The 12,628-nt window shown below is 34.3% G+C and overlaps 3 protein-coding genes across 5 annotated transcripts; 2 read left to right on the forward strand and 1 right to left on the reverse strand.

Moving 5' to 3' along the window:
• Nucleotides 1-249: 249 nt before the first annotated feature.
• Nucleotides 250-3,121, forward strand: LOC116118708 (XIAP-associated factor 1-like). The gene is made up of 6 exons (XM_031404686.1): nt 250-384; nt 471-562; nt 1,630-1,765; nt 1,970-2,107; nt 2,205-2,326; nt 2,793-3,121. Exons 2-6 carry the CDS (start codon nt 513-515, stop codon nt 2,950-2,952), a joined length of 606 nt encoding a protein of 201 aa, XP_031260546.1. The 5' UTR covers nt 250-384; nt 471-512; the 3' UTR covers nt 2,953-3,121.
• Nucleotides 3,122-4,487: 1,366 nt separating this feature from the next.
• Nucleotides 4,488-8,036, forward strand: LOC116118677. Of its 3 annotated transcripts, none has more exons than XM_031404665.1 (10): nt 4,488-4,788; nt 5,156-5,238; nt 5,404-5,525; nt 5,862-5,912; nt 6,018-6,137; nt 6,216-6,335; nt 6,880-7,021; nt 7,269-7,418; nt 7,584-7,739; nt 7,842-8,036. In XM_031404665.1, exons 1-10 carry the CDS (start codon nt 4,680-4,682, stop codon nt 7,950-7,952), a joined length of 1,164 nt encoding a protein of 387 aa, XP_031260525.1. In that variant the 5' UTR covers nt 4,488-4,679; the 3' UTR covers nt 7,953-8,036. The 3 variants fall into 3 exon arrangements, with proteins under 3 accessions (XP_031260525.1, XP_031260530.1, XP_031260520.1); XM_031404670.1 differs by having other exon boundaries at nt 4,488-4,758; nt 7,269-7,439; nt 7,842-8,034; XM_031404660.1 differs by having other exon boundaries at nt 7,269-7,439; nt 7,842-8,033.
• Nucleotides 8,037-8,749: 713 nt separating this feature from the next.
• Nucleotides 8,750-12,420, reverse strand: LOC116118630. The gene is made up of 2 exons (XM_031404622.1): nt 12,184-12,420; nt 8,750-9,651 (listed from the first exon to the last, which is right to left on the reverse strand). The coding sequence occupies exons 1-2, from the start codon at nt 12,418-12,420 to the stop codon at nt 8,950-8,952; spliced, it is 939 nt and encodes a 312-aa protein (XP_031260482.1). The 3' UTR covers nt 8,750-8,949.
• Nucleotides 12,421-12,628: the final 208 nt, after the last annotated feature.

Genomic DNA, 12,628 nt, shown 5'->3' on the forward strand with positions numbered 1-12,628 from the left:
CTCGTTATTTGGGTGGAAGGAAGTCGTTTGCCTCTTATTAGCAATTGTACTGTGATTGGATTTGCGACGATGGTTGAGTAACGTAATAGTGGAAATATTTGGAAGAAAAACATTGGAGCATTTACATTTGTTGGGTGAGAAAGTAGAGAGCGTCCTTGCCACTGCATTGACAGCGCGTGGGAAAATAACACATCCCAATGTTAAATATGGACTATAAGGGGGTCCAAACTCATTTCACCTAAAGTCGGTTCAACCGAAGTAATTAAAACTCTGTCGAGTTTCTCCTCTTCGTTCCTATTTCTGTTTTTATTATTTTTTGTTCCAAAAAATAGCATCTCAAAACAACGACACTCCAAAAACAATCGCATTTTTTTCTCTTTAAAGGTAAATCCTCTTCTTAATTATCTTTAATTCACTATTAATTATAATCTCGCGCGAATTCTCCCCTTAATTTTTTTTTTTTTTCACAGTTCTTCTTTCTGATTGAGTAACGACGTCTTGTCGATTCTGTTATGGCGATGGCAAATGCATCTGATGAAACCAGAAAAATATGCAGTCACTGGTAATCATATGACTTTGATAGCCTATAAATTATGTGATAACTCGTGATAGCTTATGAATTTGGGAGTTTCTCTATTTTCCTTTTCTTGATCGTGGTTATTTGTTTGTGATTTTTTTTTTTTTTAAATTTTAACATCTAATTTGTTTTCAATATTTAATTGTTTTCGAGAATTTTTTCTTTTTAATCTATGATTCAGCTCAAGTTTGATATCTATGGAGTGAGTGCTAATAATCCAAAGTCAACTCAATTAACCTTGACCTAACTAGTTTCTTAGCTTCTTAAACTTCATTTTCTTGGCCTTAATCGGACCTTTTATTTCGTTAGATTTCATGTTTTGGATTCATTACTGGAGGATTATTTTATGTTGCATATGATCTTTGCTTTTTTTATTGTTGATAAGAATTGATGTGTTCATAATTTTACGCAATTAATATGGTAAATACGTTTTATGAATATCATGTTTGTTATGCCCCATCTTTTGCACTAACGCTGATTACAAGGCATGGTTGCTAGATTTGACTCGTTTGTGGCTTTTACAGCATTTCGAGCCTTTGCTAGTGTTTTCTATAATCCTTTGTGGATATATGTTTCTGTTAGTGCAAATAGGGTGCAACGAGACTTGGGGTGACGGTTGATGGTGTTCTTTCAAGATTTTCTTATTTCTTTTTTACCAAAAGGAGGAAGCATGTGAAATTTGATATTGAATGCAATATACAGTTATGTTTTTTATCTGAATTCATAATTGCTTGAGTTCATATTTTTGTCATTTGTGACTATCATGTCAAATATCATGAGCATCTTAGTTCTTCGAATCTCAGTTGAAATAGATGCTAACATTGATGGTGCGGGTCATGTGTTCAACGTATTTTTGGGATTTCTCATGTATTGTTGTTGCCCATTTTGTAAACGTGTTTTTGTGCTTCCATGATTTCTATATCTTTTTACCATTGGGAGGAACTATGATTGTTTTATAAGTACTACTGATGATATGGATCCTGGTATTATCAATTATGCTGATTTGGTTCAAATGGTTCTTGGTGAATGATTTTTTCTTTTTGTCTTATTAGTGACAGAGCTATCCCATCTTCAAATATTGATTTGCATTTTGTACATTGCTCTCGGAACCTAGAAAGATGTAAAGTATGTGGTGATATGGTTCCAAAAAAGCATGCTGAGGAACATTTCTTAAATACCCATGCTCCGGTATGTGAGTTTTTTCATGGTTAATTTTAAAGAAACTGTTCTAGTATTTATTGAGCTTCTTAAAAAATGTGATATTAGGCATGCTTTCTTGTTGAATTACAGTCACTTAGTGGTTGACATGTATTGATTAATGCTCTGAGATCAATATTTTTGGATTAATATCTAGTGTCGATTGTTGTTATTGAGCTATTTCTGTTTGAGCAGGTGGCCTGTTCTCAATGCAGTGAGACAATGGAACGTGAAATTTTAGCCATGCATAAAGGTGAAAATTGTCCGCAAAGGATTGTCACGTGCGAGTTCTGTGAGTTTCCGCTGCCTGCTATTGATCTTGCTGAGCATCAGGTAGTAATTTTCGTTGATTTTAAAAGTGAAAAGGTGGTATCCATACTATACCTTGGTGGTAACTTGGATGTAATTCTGTCTTGCTTTGTGATTGTAGGAAGTTTGTGGGAATCGCACAGAACTTTGTCATCTGTGTAACCGATACATTAGATTACGAGAAAGATACAACCATGAAATCAGGTGCACAGGTGTCCCAGAAAATGTTGTCGGACCTCCCAGGTACATGTGCTATCCTTTATTTATAAAGTATTTGAATAAAACTAGTTACATTTCATGACTTAGAACTGACCAACAAATTTTCTTTATCATTTAGCTTATTGTTAATGATTAATGTGTAGTCTGTGGCTTTTATTAAATCAGTGTATTAGTTTTGATAAGTTCTATGAGTTGTGAATTTCCTGTTTTGTCAGAAATATGTCTTTGAGTTCAATGTAAAATGAAATTGTAAATTGAATCTGTTGATCTGGATGTTGATACTTCTATATGGATACTTTTTAACAATAAACAAATTATAATTTGGTTTCATTGCCAAGAACTATGTTTTGTCTTACTAGTATGAATTGATTTTGGAAGTTTTGTTTTTTAATATCCTTAATTTTGCTTAGACTTGAAGAAAACAATTTATTTGTGATGGGGGTATTCCAACTTGTGATATGTAATTTCACTGTTTAAATTTTTTCTGAAGGGATGTGAGGGCACCTGAGAGAGACCAAGGTCCTCAAAGGAGGCCGCCGAATGACTTTTCACGGAAACGACTCCTACTTACCATTGCAATCACAGGCATTGCTGTTCTATTAGGATCTCTTTTTTTCCAGAGAAAGACAGAGAGCAGTCAAGTGCATTAGCAGAGTAGAGGATACACATTGGGAGTATGTAAATCAGCTTCAAAGCAATGGATTCTAATTATCTGTATTGAAATATGTCATAGAGCACACTTCTATTACTGTATCAAACTCATTGGGATTGTTATAATATGTTGGAACGGCTATGCAATATTTATTTCCTGCTTCATGACGAGTTGCTCTACGTCAAGTTGTTTTAAAAATGAGCTTCATACATTTTCCCGAAGATCTTATGCATCAGACTTCTTATTCCATCTTTTTATTTGATGGTGGCAAATTTTCAGTATTCAGTTATATGAATAATACTTAATATGCAAGCTGTATGCAGTTGGTGTATCTTTATAGTAGATTGTTTGATTTATTATTAGTTTTCCTCTAATCAAAACATACAATGTGAATTTATAAGAAGAGTTTGAATATTTAGTGTCATTCTTAGCAATAGAGGGCGTGGAGTTAGAATGTAAAGGGTCAACTTTGCTTCCTTTATCATCTTCATGTCTTTGGAAATTATGGATGATATGAAGAGCTTTGTCTTCGCTGTGCACGAGTCAAGTGGAAAGCAGCGGCCGTGATTCATTGGTGGTTGTCCTTTGCCACAAAGTTAGTTACGAAGGTTTGCTCAAGAATTTATGGGTAGTTGGGTGGTAGGTTAACTTTTGATCTGAAGGATTTTGTGATTCTCTATATTTCATTTCCTCAAATATCTTCAAATAAAATTTCTACGAGTCAGTGTGCAATCTATATCATATAATCACTCTCGTTTGACCATTTTTTTTTTAATTTATATTAACCTTTCATAGAATTCTTATTAAACAAATAAATAAAAATAGATTAGAAGGATATGGAATTCAAAGGGAATTCCGTAATATTCTCCTAGTTTTACTTGGTAAAATCAAATATGAAATGACGATTTCCCTCTCCTGATCTGCCAATTATTTTAACATATCATAAAAAAGAAAAGATGTGTTTGATAGAGTGTTTAGAATAATATTTTTTAAAATAATAATATTATACTTATAAAAAAATATTTCATAAAAAAATAAGATGATAAAAATTAATGGAAGAGTTAAATAAAAAGTCAAATTTATTATATTTACTTATTTTTTGTCATATCATTTTATAGGAAGATTTTTGTAATTGTAACATTATTTTTTAAAAAAGTTTGAATTTGATTGTTATTACGAAAAATTTGAATTTGAAAATGTGTTTGATAAATTTTCAAAAAATATTTATATTACTTTTTAATTTTTTATATTTACTATTTTAACTAAACACATCCTATAATAAAAAATTTAAAATTAATAAAAACATCCTTACCTATCTATTAAACGCTGACAACTCACTATTACTGTTAAAAAAGGTAAGACTGACAACTCACCATTACTGTTAAAAAAGGTTAGAATTTATCAGAATAATGCAAAGATATGACTGTACGTTGATCTGACATTTTCTGAGGCCATATCTTGGCCGTCAAAGCTTTTCCATTTGTCATATTATATTTTGGATAAAAAAAATAATTAAAAAGAAACTAACTTTAAACAGTTAAACCTTGCCGCCACTACGATAGGAGCCATTCTTATTCATCTCCGCATTGCCGAGACCATCGATACAATCAATCCCTATCTACAAGATCTCGACCACCGCCATAATCTCTTTCTTTTCCACTTCATCCCAGTCTATTGAGACCATATTAGAAGGATCACTTTCTCTTACCCTTCTACTATGACCCTATGAGGAGGATTTTGCAGAGAATCCCTCGTTGTTCCTGTTGTTGTGGCTTTGCCACGTGTAGTAATTATGTGAGTGAAGGTATCTCCCATTCTCTTAAACCCCAAGCAGGCAAGTGAAATTCGCTTCATTTTTTAAATTTTATGTAATTTTACTTTCTCTGTTTGAAAATCACCCATCACAATTTCGATTCAATTGCTTGGTTTCCCTTTTCAAAATAGCTGATTTTTATTTCACGGAAATGGAGTGATTAACATCGATTGAAATTACAATTAATTAGGGTACCAAATTACCAATCACTACTGCGACGTGGCAATCTTTATATCAAACTTCAAATTTAAAGCAAAGAATAAAGGAAGGGATGACGATGAACATTATTTTATTTTACAACTTCATAAAATTCTGTTTATAACTTTTTGTCGTGGTAGTATTTCTTTTTATTTATAATATTTCATAGAACTTCTGAAAATGGATCCAGGAACTGACAGTGGCAAACAAGTTCTGCAAAATAATACATGCCCCTCCATGCCTCGGGTCCGGTTGCATATTCAAGATCGTCATGTAATTGAATTCTGTATTGTTCTTTTTTTTTTTTTTTTTTCCCCTTTCGTTCTTTTCATTGCATATTTTATATGCCTGAATTGGTGTTAAAAAATGAGATCTGAGAGGTTTATTTATGGACAAATTACGGGTTAACTTTGTGTATCATGTGTTGTTTGCATGCAGGTGGTATTGGATAATGGCATACTCCAAGTCACATTATCAAAACCAGGCGGGATTGTTACCGGAATACGATATAATGGCATTGACAATTTGCTTGAATTTCGTAACAAGGAGACTAATAGAGGGTACAGAGTGTTGCAATAACTTAAGTTTCTTTTTTCTATATTAACCTAAAAAATATATATTTATAATTGTTGAAATAAAAAACAGTTAATTGTTCGATGTTCCTAATTTCCTGGACCAAGAGTAACAACAGAGAAGTAGTATATCATTTTAATAGATAGGCATTACTAAACACGGCTCAAGTTTTTGAAAAGGAGTCCACATTACACTACATAAATTAAGAGAAATTCTTGCTAAATTATTGTTCGTCTTTCCTTTCTTATGAAATCTTTGATATAAACAGTTTAAACTCTACTGACATAAAACTTTGCCTCTGATCTTTTTACTTTAACATGCAGTTACTGGGATCTTAATTGGAGTGCACCAGGAGGAAAGGGAATATTCGACGTGTAACTACCTCTCAGAAATCACAATTGATTTACTTTTTATTCTTGTGCTACACTGAAGGAAATTATTTAAATTCTAATCGGAAGCAAGAATTGTGTGCTATGCAGGATTGAAGGAACACATTTTAGGGTTGTAGTTGAAAATGAGGAACAAATTGAACTCTCATTCTTAAGGTTTTGGGATTCCTCTCTTGAGGGCAAGTACATTCCCTTAAATATAGATAAAAGGTCCTTGCTCGAACCATACATCTGTATATTGTAATGTAATTTTGATTACACAAATAATGCTGTCGTGTTTACTTACAGGTTCATAATGCTTCGTGGTTCATCGGGGTTTTACTCTTATGCAATTTACGAGCACTTACAGGAATGGCCTGCATTTTGTCTTGATCAAACTCGATTCACTTTCAAGCTCAGAAAAGAGAAGTAAATAGAATTTATATCATCTTCTTTCTATTGTCATATAGATTGCCCTTGATATTCTATAATTGATAGAAAGAATTTTCAAGGGATGGGTGAATGTTAACTATTGATTAAAGTTTCTTTGTTTGGCCAGTTGTTCAATTATCCAAATAAACTGTTTTAGCATTTTAGCCATGGTTACTATGTAACGAATGATGAAAATGGGGTTTTGTGACCGTATCTCCTAGTGGTCAGTTGGCCTGATTGAATTTTCCTAGGTTTGAATGTAATTAACTTTTTGTGAGGAATAAATGTGAATGCATATTTCCTTTCTTGCATTGCTTATAGCACTAAAAGGGACAATTGCTATCTATGAAGAAGCATTACTCACTTAGTGTACTCCAAGTAAAATAGAAAACACCTGTAGGAGCCTAGTGGGTCTGGGATTATTTCTCAACATTGACCTGCAGAAATAAACATTGATGGCTGAAAGTAAAACAATTTAAGCTTTTCTGATTTGTTAAAATGGTTTAACTTGTAGATAAATTGTCGGAATTTTGGGTTGCAGGTTTCGCTATATGGCAATAGCAGATAACAGACAGAGACATATGCCTCTTCCTGAGGATCGAATGACGGGAAAAGGCCAACCCCTGGACTACCCAGAAGCTGTCCTACTTGTTAATCCCATGGATCCTGAGCTCCAAGGAGAGGTATTTTTTCAACTCATTTCCTTCTATATAATTTTGCAGTAGCCCGTTCCTTGAGCATCATCATAAGTTATTTATAACTGATTGTTCAGTGCATCCCTTCCTTTCTCAAGCTGGTGTAGCAAAATATCTACTAAAACATACATATTGGATCTAACTTTTCGGAGAGAGGTTCTGTGCTTTGCTTCCCATGCATAAGTAGGTTTATATGAAGAATTCACTTGTCATTTTAGGATCTCTTGGTTTTCAGGTGGACGACAAGTACCAATATTCATGTGAGAATAAAGATCTCAGGGTTCATGGATGGATATGCTATGCTCCCCCAGTAGGGTTCTGGGTAATTACACCTAGTGATGAGTTCCGATCTGGTGGACCAATCAAACAGAATCTTTCGTCACATGTAGGGCCTACCTCCCTTGCTGTAAGTTACTGATCGTGAACAATAGTCCACAGAGACAATATGCTACATGGGTAGTATGGGCATTAGTAATGTTATCGCAATAGGTATGAAGTAATATGGTTGCAAACTTTAATTGCATTAACTTCATGAAAATGTTGTCATCAGATGTTTCTTAGCAGACACTATGCTGGAAAATACATGGTCACAAGTGTTGGACCCAATGAACCATGGAAGAAAGTCTTTGGTCCAGTTTTTATCTATCTCAATTCTGCTGTTAGTGGAGATGACCCACTTTGGCTGTGGGAGGATGCTAAAATAAAGGTTTTACTTATAACAAATGACATGCTATTTTCATTGTAAAATAGCTTTTAAAAGTGGTTATTGACCTTTGATGGTCAAACTGTTACCGAACTTGATCTGCAGATGATGGGTGAAGTCCGAAGCTGGCCATACAGTTTTCCTGCATCCGAGGATTTTCAGAAGTCAGAACAACGGGGAAGTGTTTGTGGTAGACTACTAGTGCTAGACAGGTAGGCATGCAAGATTCAGCTTGGGTGCCATTAGGAACCTAATAACTATTTGACTAGAAACTTACTAGAGGTGCAAAAGGCCAAACCTTAAAACATGTGAGATATACGATATATACTTTCTAAAACCAGTTCTTAGAGGAATTAGGTGGAAGTTATTTGTATTGATTGCCATGATATATGTGGTTATTGCTGTTGCACTTCCAAGAATGTGAGAAGTACAATTTATAGAAAAAGAGTTGATTTCAGATTTTTTATTTTTATTTTAAGTTTTTGTATTTATAGAATATGTAAGCAGCAAAAAAATTTTGTGAACAGTTTTGTAGATTTACTTTTATCTTAATGAGTTATAACAAATGAATGGTCAACTAATATAAACAAAGTGATTCAACAACAGAAATATTGACATCTGATTATTGTGAATAAAAGTAAAAGAGATCCTTGAAGAGACAACTTATCTCCATCAATTACTTCAAAGTTAGCTTTCCACTTCACATCACAAAATAATAATCCATTTATTGGCTAGCCTGGAAAGAGAAATTCCAACATCAATGTATATGATGAAAATAAAAACTTCTTTCAAGCATGTATGATGAAAACCAAACATTTACCAGCGCAAATTCTCAAGGCAACTGCACTACACAGGGACACAGGCATCACATTGTTTTGACACGCTCTTTATAACAATGCAGTTTATTGAGAGTATTCCAGCTTCTAATCCCATCTACGTATGTTCCTTTATTTCTAGGTGTAGATTAATTTTCCCCAGAAATTTTTCCCGTCTGCTATTAAATGAACATGGCATACTTTTCATATCATCGTGCTTAATTAATAACGATTAAAATTCAGGTGCACATTATCGTCCAATTCGATAGGGCTTTATTTACAAACATACAGCACCCAAATCCTAATTTCAAATGAAGAAACCAAATATGCAATCTATTCACAAGAAGTTAGCAATAAGAATGCATGATACATACAATCCCAAAGGCTCTTATGGTATATCACATCTCATCAATGTCATCAACATCAAGCCAGTCATTGGATTCCTTGCTCTCAGGATTGCGAGCACTTACCTTCTGAGACCCAGCATGTTGATCACCAACAGAATTAATATCCTTAGCTGAATCAGCAGAGCTTCTGCCTAGCTGAACCCAATCCCGTGAATCTTTTGTTGAAGAATCAGAGCCAGATGTTGCTTTCTTATAACTTGGAGGCACCTCTTCATCTTCCTCCTCAAGATCACTGAACGATACATCCTCATCATTTCCAAGATGCATTTTGGAACCACTCACACCAACAACTTCTGAGCTTTCCTCTTTCAACCAATCATCACCATCATCCTCAAACTTCTCATCTGAAACTCCAGCAGAGGAACTAGATAGTGCATGTTGATGTTTGGTGTCCACAGGCACTTCCTTGACAACGGACTTGTCAATAACCTGCATCTCAGTAGTTTGAACTGAGTGCTTCTCTGTTTCAAATTCAGCTGTTGCTACAGAAGGGGCTGCATCAAAGGCAGATGTCTTCAGTGACACTGATTCAGATTTTGAGCCAGTTGGTGCTTCAACAGTTTCACTTAAATAAGCATCACTTCCAGCAATTTTATTTGAATCAGAAGAGCCAATTAAAGAGTGAACTGATTCTGGCTTTGCCTCAGCTCTGTTCTTTAACTCGTGTGCTAACATTGCTCTCGCTTCCACTATCTGCAAGCACAGCCATCTATAAGAAACTGCTTAAAAAAGGTCTAAACAAGGTGACCAAAATTAGAACAAGGAATAAGCTGATAGCCATCTCTGGTTTTCATAAGATATATTTACCATATTATTTTAATGAGCAAAATTTGGAAAGGAACTTTTGCAATCCAGCACCAATGAATTTTATAAAGTCACTCAGTCAAACGGATGAGATGATTTAGTTCCCAACATTATTGTTTAGTTAACTAATAGTTTAAAATCATTTATGCACAAAACCCTTACTGGCAAAGATCATCAGTAATACTCATCAATTTATCTAGTTAAATCATTATTTGCAGGTTGTTAAGTTAATAGGAAAGTGAGGGAATTCAAACAACCATGGGAGGAGATCTTTTCAGAGAAAGAGAAAGTAATTCCTTCAACGCTTAAAATGCATAACAAATTAGTATAACTTTCTTATATGCATGACATTTTGAAGGTAAAAAAATGAAACGTCACTGTTCGTCATTCCGAATCACTTACCCTATTACACTTTTCATGCTTTTTGCTGACATGACATTCGACAACAAATGCGCTTCTAGTGATGTAGGAACCTCCTTCATATGCATCCTCATTTGTTTAACGTGAAACTTCTTTTTCGTTTCATCTTCATACTTAATGGGCTTTGCGCTTCCTATTCTTGTTATTATTAGGCTTATTCTTTTAAACTCAAAATCATGCTCATCCCTCTAATTCCTATCTTTAGGTAAGAAACAAATGCATTTAAAAGTGATTTTATGTAAGAATCACAAATTATTTTTGGCTTGAAGGTTCTATGTGAAAACACTCTATGATGCAATGGTTTCTAGACACCCACTTAACCAATCAAATTTTGCCACAAATTGGCTTGGTGTCACACATGTAGCAAACTAAACGAAATGTTGCCACCTTGTGCCATATGTCTACAAATGGCATGATAGGTAACATGAGTGTATTTGTAAATTTTATTTGGTGGAGATCTAGGAGGAAGTGTTGTAAATAAGATGGTCCATCATGCCATCTTTAGACACATAGCACCAAGTGGCAACATTTCATTTAGTTTGCTATATCCATGACACCAAGCAACTTTATAGCAAAAATTGATTGGTTGAGTGGTCGACTGGAAATCCTATACAAACCCCTCCCCCTTTGCAAATTTTTTGTACCGAAATAAGAGACAATTGAATGAGAAAAAAATAGATCTTAGCGCTTCTATTCTTCATCTATTTTATCTGTTTATTATATTTCATCTATTTTGTTTTAGTCCCTATTAGTTGATATTTATGCAATTATTTTACATTGGATCTCAAACCAAAATAGTTGGCATTCCCAACCCTAAAACTACTTTAAATCACTTTTCTTCCTTACCTAAAGACAAGGACTAGAAGGATGGGAATTATGTACAAGCAAAATTTTAGTCAAAAGGAAAAGGCCTAAGCAGGTGTAATAGCAGGAAAAGTTCAAACCCACAAGTAGAAGTTGAAAGAAAGGAAAGTTCCATGACGTAAAAGTAAGGATGCAATTGAAAGAAGTTCCTGCATCAACAAAAGTGTTCACATGAAGGAGAATGTAGAATGTCATATCAATAAAAGTAGCACGAAAAAGTATGATAGCACAAGTAACTGGGAGGGGGACCATTATTTTCTTATTTTTCGCTCCAAAATGTATATAAGAAAGTTGATCTCACATGTAAGGTGTTCCAATCATTATTAGAAGAACTATTTTCTTAACATAAAAAGATGCCCAAAATTTTCTATGAATTCTCCCTACTTTGCGCTCACATCCCTCATTTTCCTATTAACCAAACAACCTACAAGTCAAAATTTAACCAAAGAATAAATGAAGATTACTAATGATCTTCAGCATCGACCATTCAAGAGAGTAGAAAACAAGAAATCACAGGCCCCTTATCTACTAATATATGTCAAAATCTGTTTGCTTTGGGCATTGATCAATAAGGGTTCTTATTGCCATATGTAATCATAAGAGAATTGATCTAAGTTTCTTGAAATAGGAAAAAAGTGTTTGTATTTTGAGAATGACGAGCAGATGAGCAAACAAGATATTAAGCAAAACAGGGAAAAGAGAGTAGAGAACATGTCAAGAAAAAACACGTTTATCTCTTTGTGTATCAGAATGGTAAATGCAAATAAATCATTATATTAGCACCCTTTGCTGGTAAATGTGGGGATGAGAGGTCAAACGCAGCAGGAACACTACCATAAGAGTAGGTTAGTCAGCAGACTACAAATTATTAGCTCTCATAAATTCATTCCTGCATTTCATGTCTCTTTCAAATAATTCCAAGATGGTTCAATCAATAGTCTTCCAATCACCACAAAACACCTCATCTATGGATTAAAAAAAGGTTTTCCAAAAGTCTCTCCTTCAGTATGTGACATAAAACACAGCACTGTATTATGCATCAATAGAAAACACTTCATCATGCTGTGCATCATTGAGTCCTACAGGAATCAAGCAATTACAGAAAATGAAACTGTTTTTGAACAAAAGTGAACATACTTGGGGAGTTGACAAAAGCTCAGCATCATCTTTATTTAGTCTAGGGTGCAGAAGTACAAAATATATCTTCCAGAAGCAACCCTCACTCATGTGCCCAGGGCAAAGTTCAATCCTGAGAGCAGCTAAACTTGGTGCAAGACGTTCAACAGCCAAAGCATGCTCTTGTTGGGCGTCAGACATGTCAAAATCTGAAGAATCAAATTGATTGTAACGATGCTTGACATTAATTTGATCCATTTAGTTGAGAAATAAATACCACCAAACATCTCAGGTAAATCCGTCTTAACTAATAAAAAGATGTCATGTTTGAGTTGGTCAAATCACTAAGGTTAAATCTGCCTTATCTTAGGGTCAGTACCATTGTTTTAAAAACTGGACCAGAGGGCAAACCGCTCTGATGGTCGGGTCACGATTCAACCGGTCCAACCGATTGGACTGCTGGTTA

This window comes from Pistacia vera, unplaced genomic scaffold (assembly GCF_008641045.1).
Source record: "Pistacia vera cultivar Batoury unplaced genomic scaffold, PisVer_v2 Contig1242, whole genome shotgun sequence".
Lineage (NCBI taxonomy): Eukaryota > Viridiplantae > Streptophyta > Magnoliopsida > Sapindales > Anacardiaceae > Pistacia > Pistacia vera.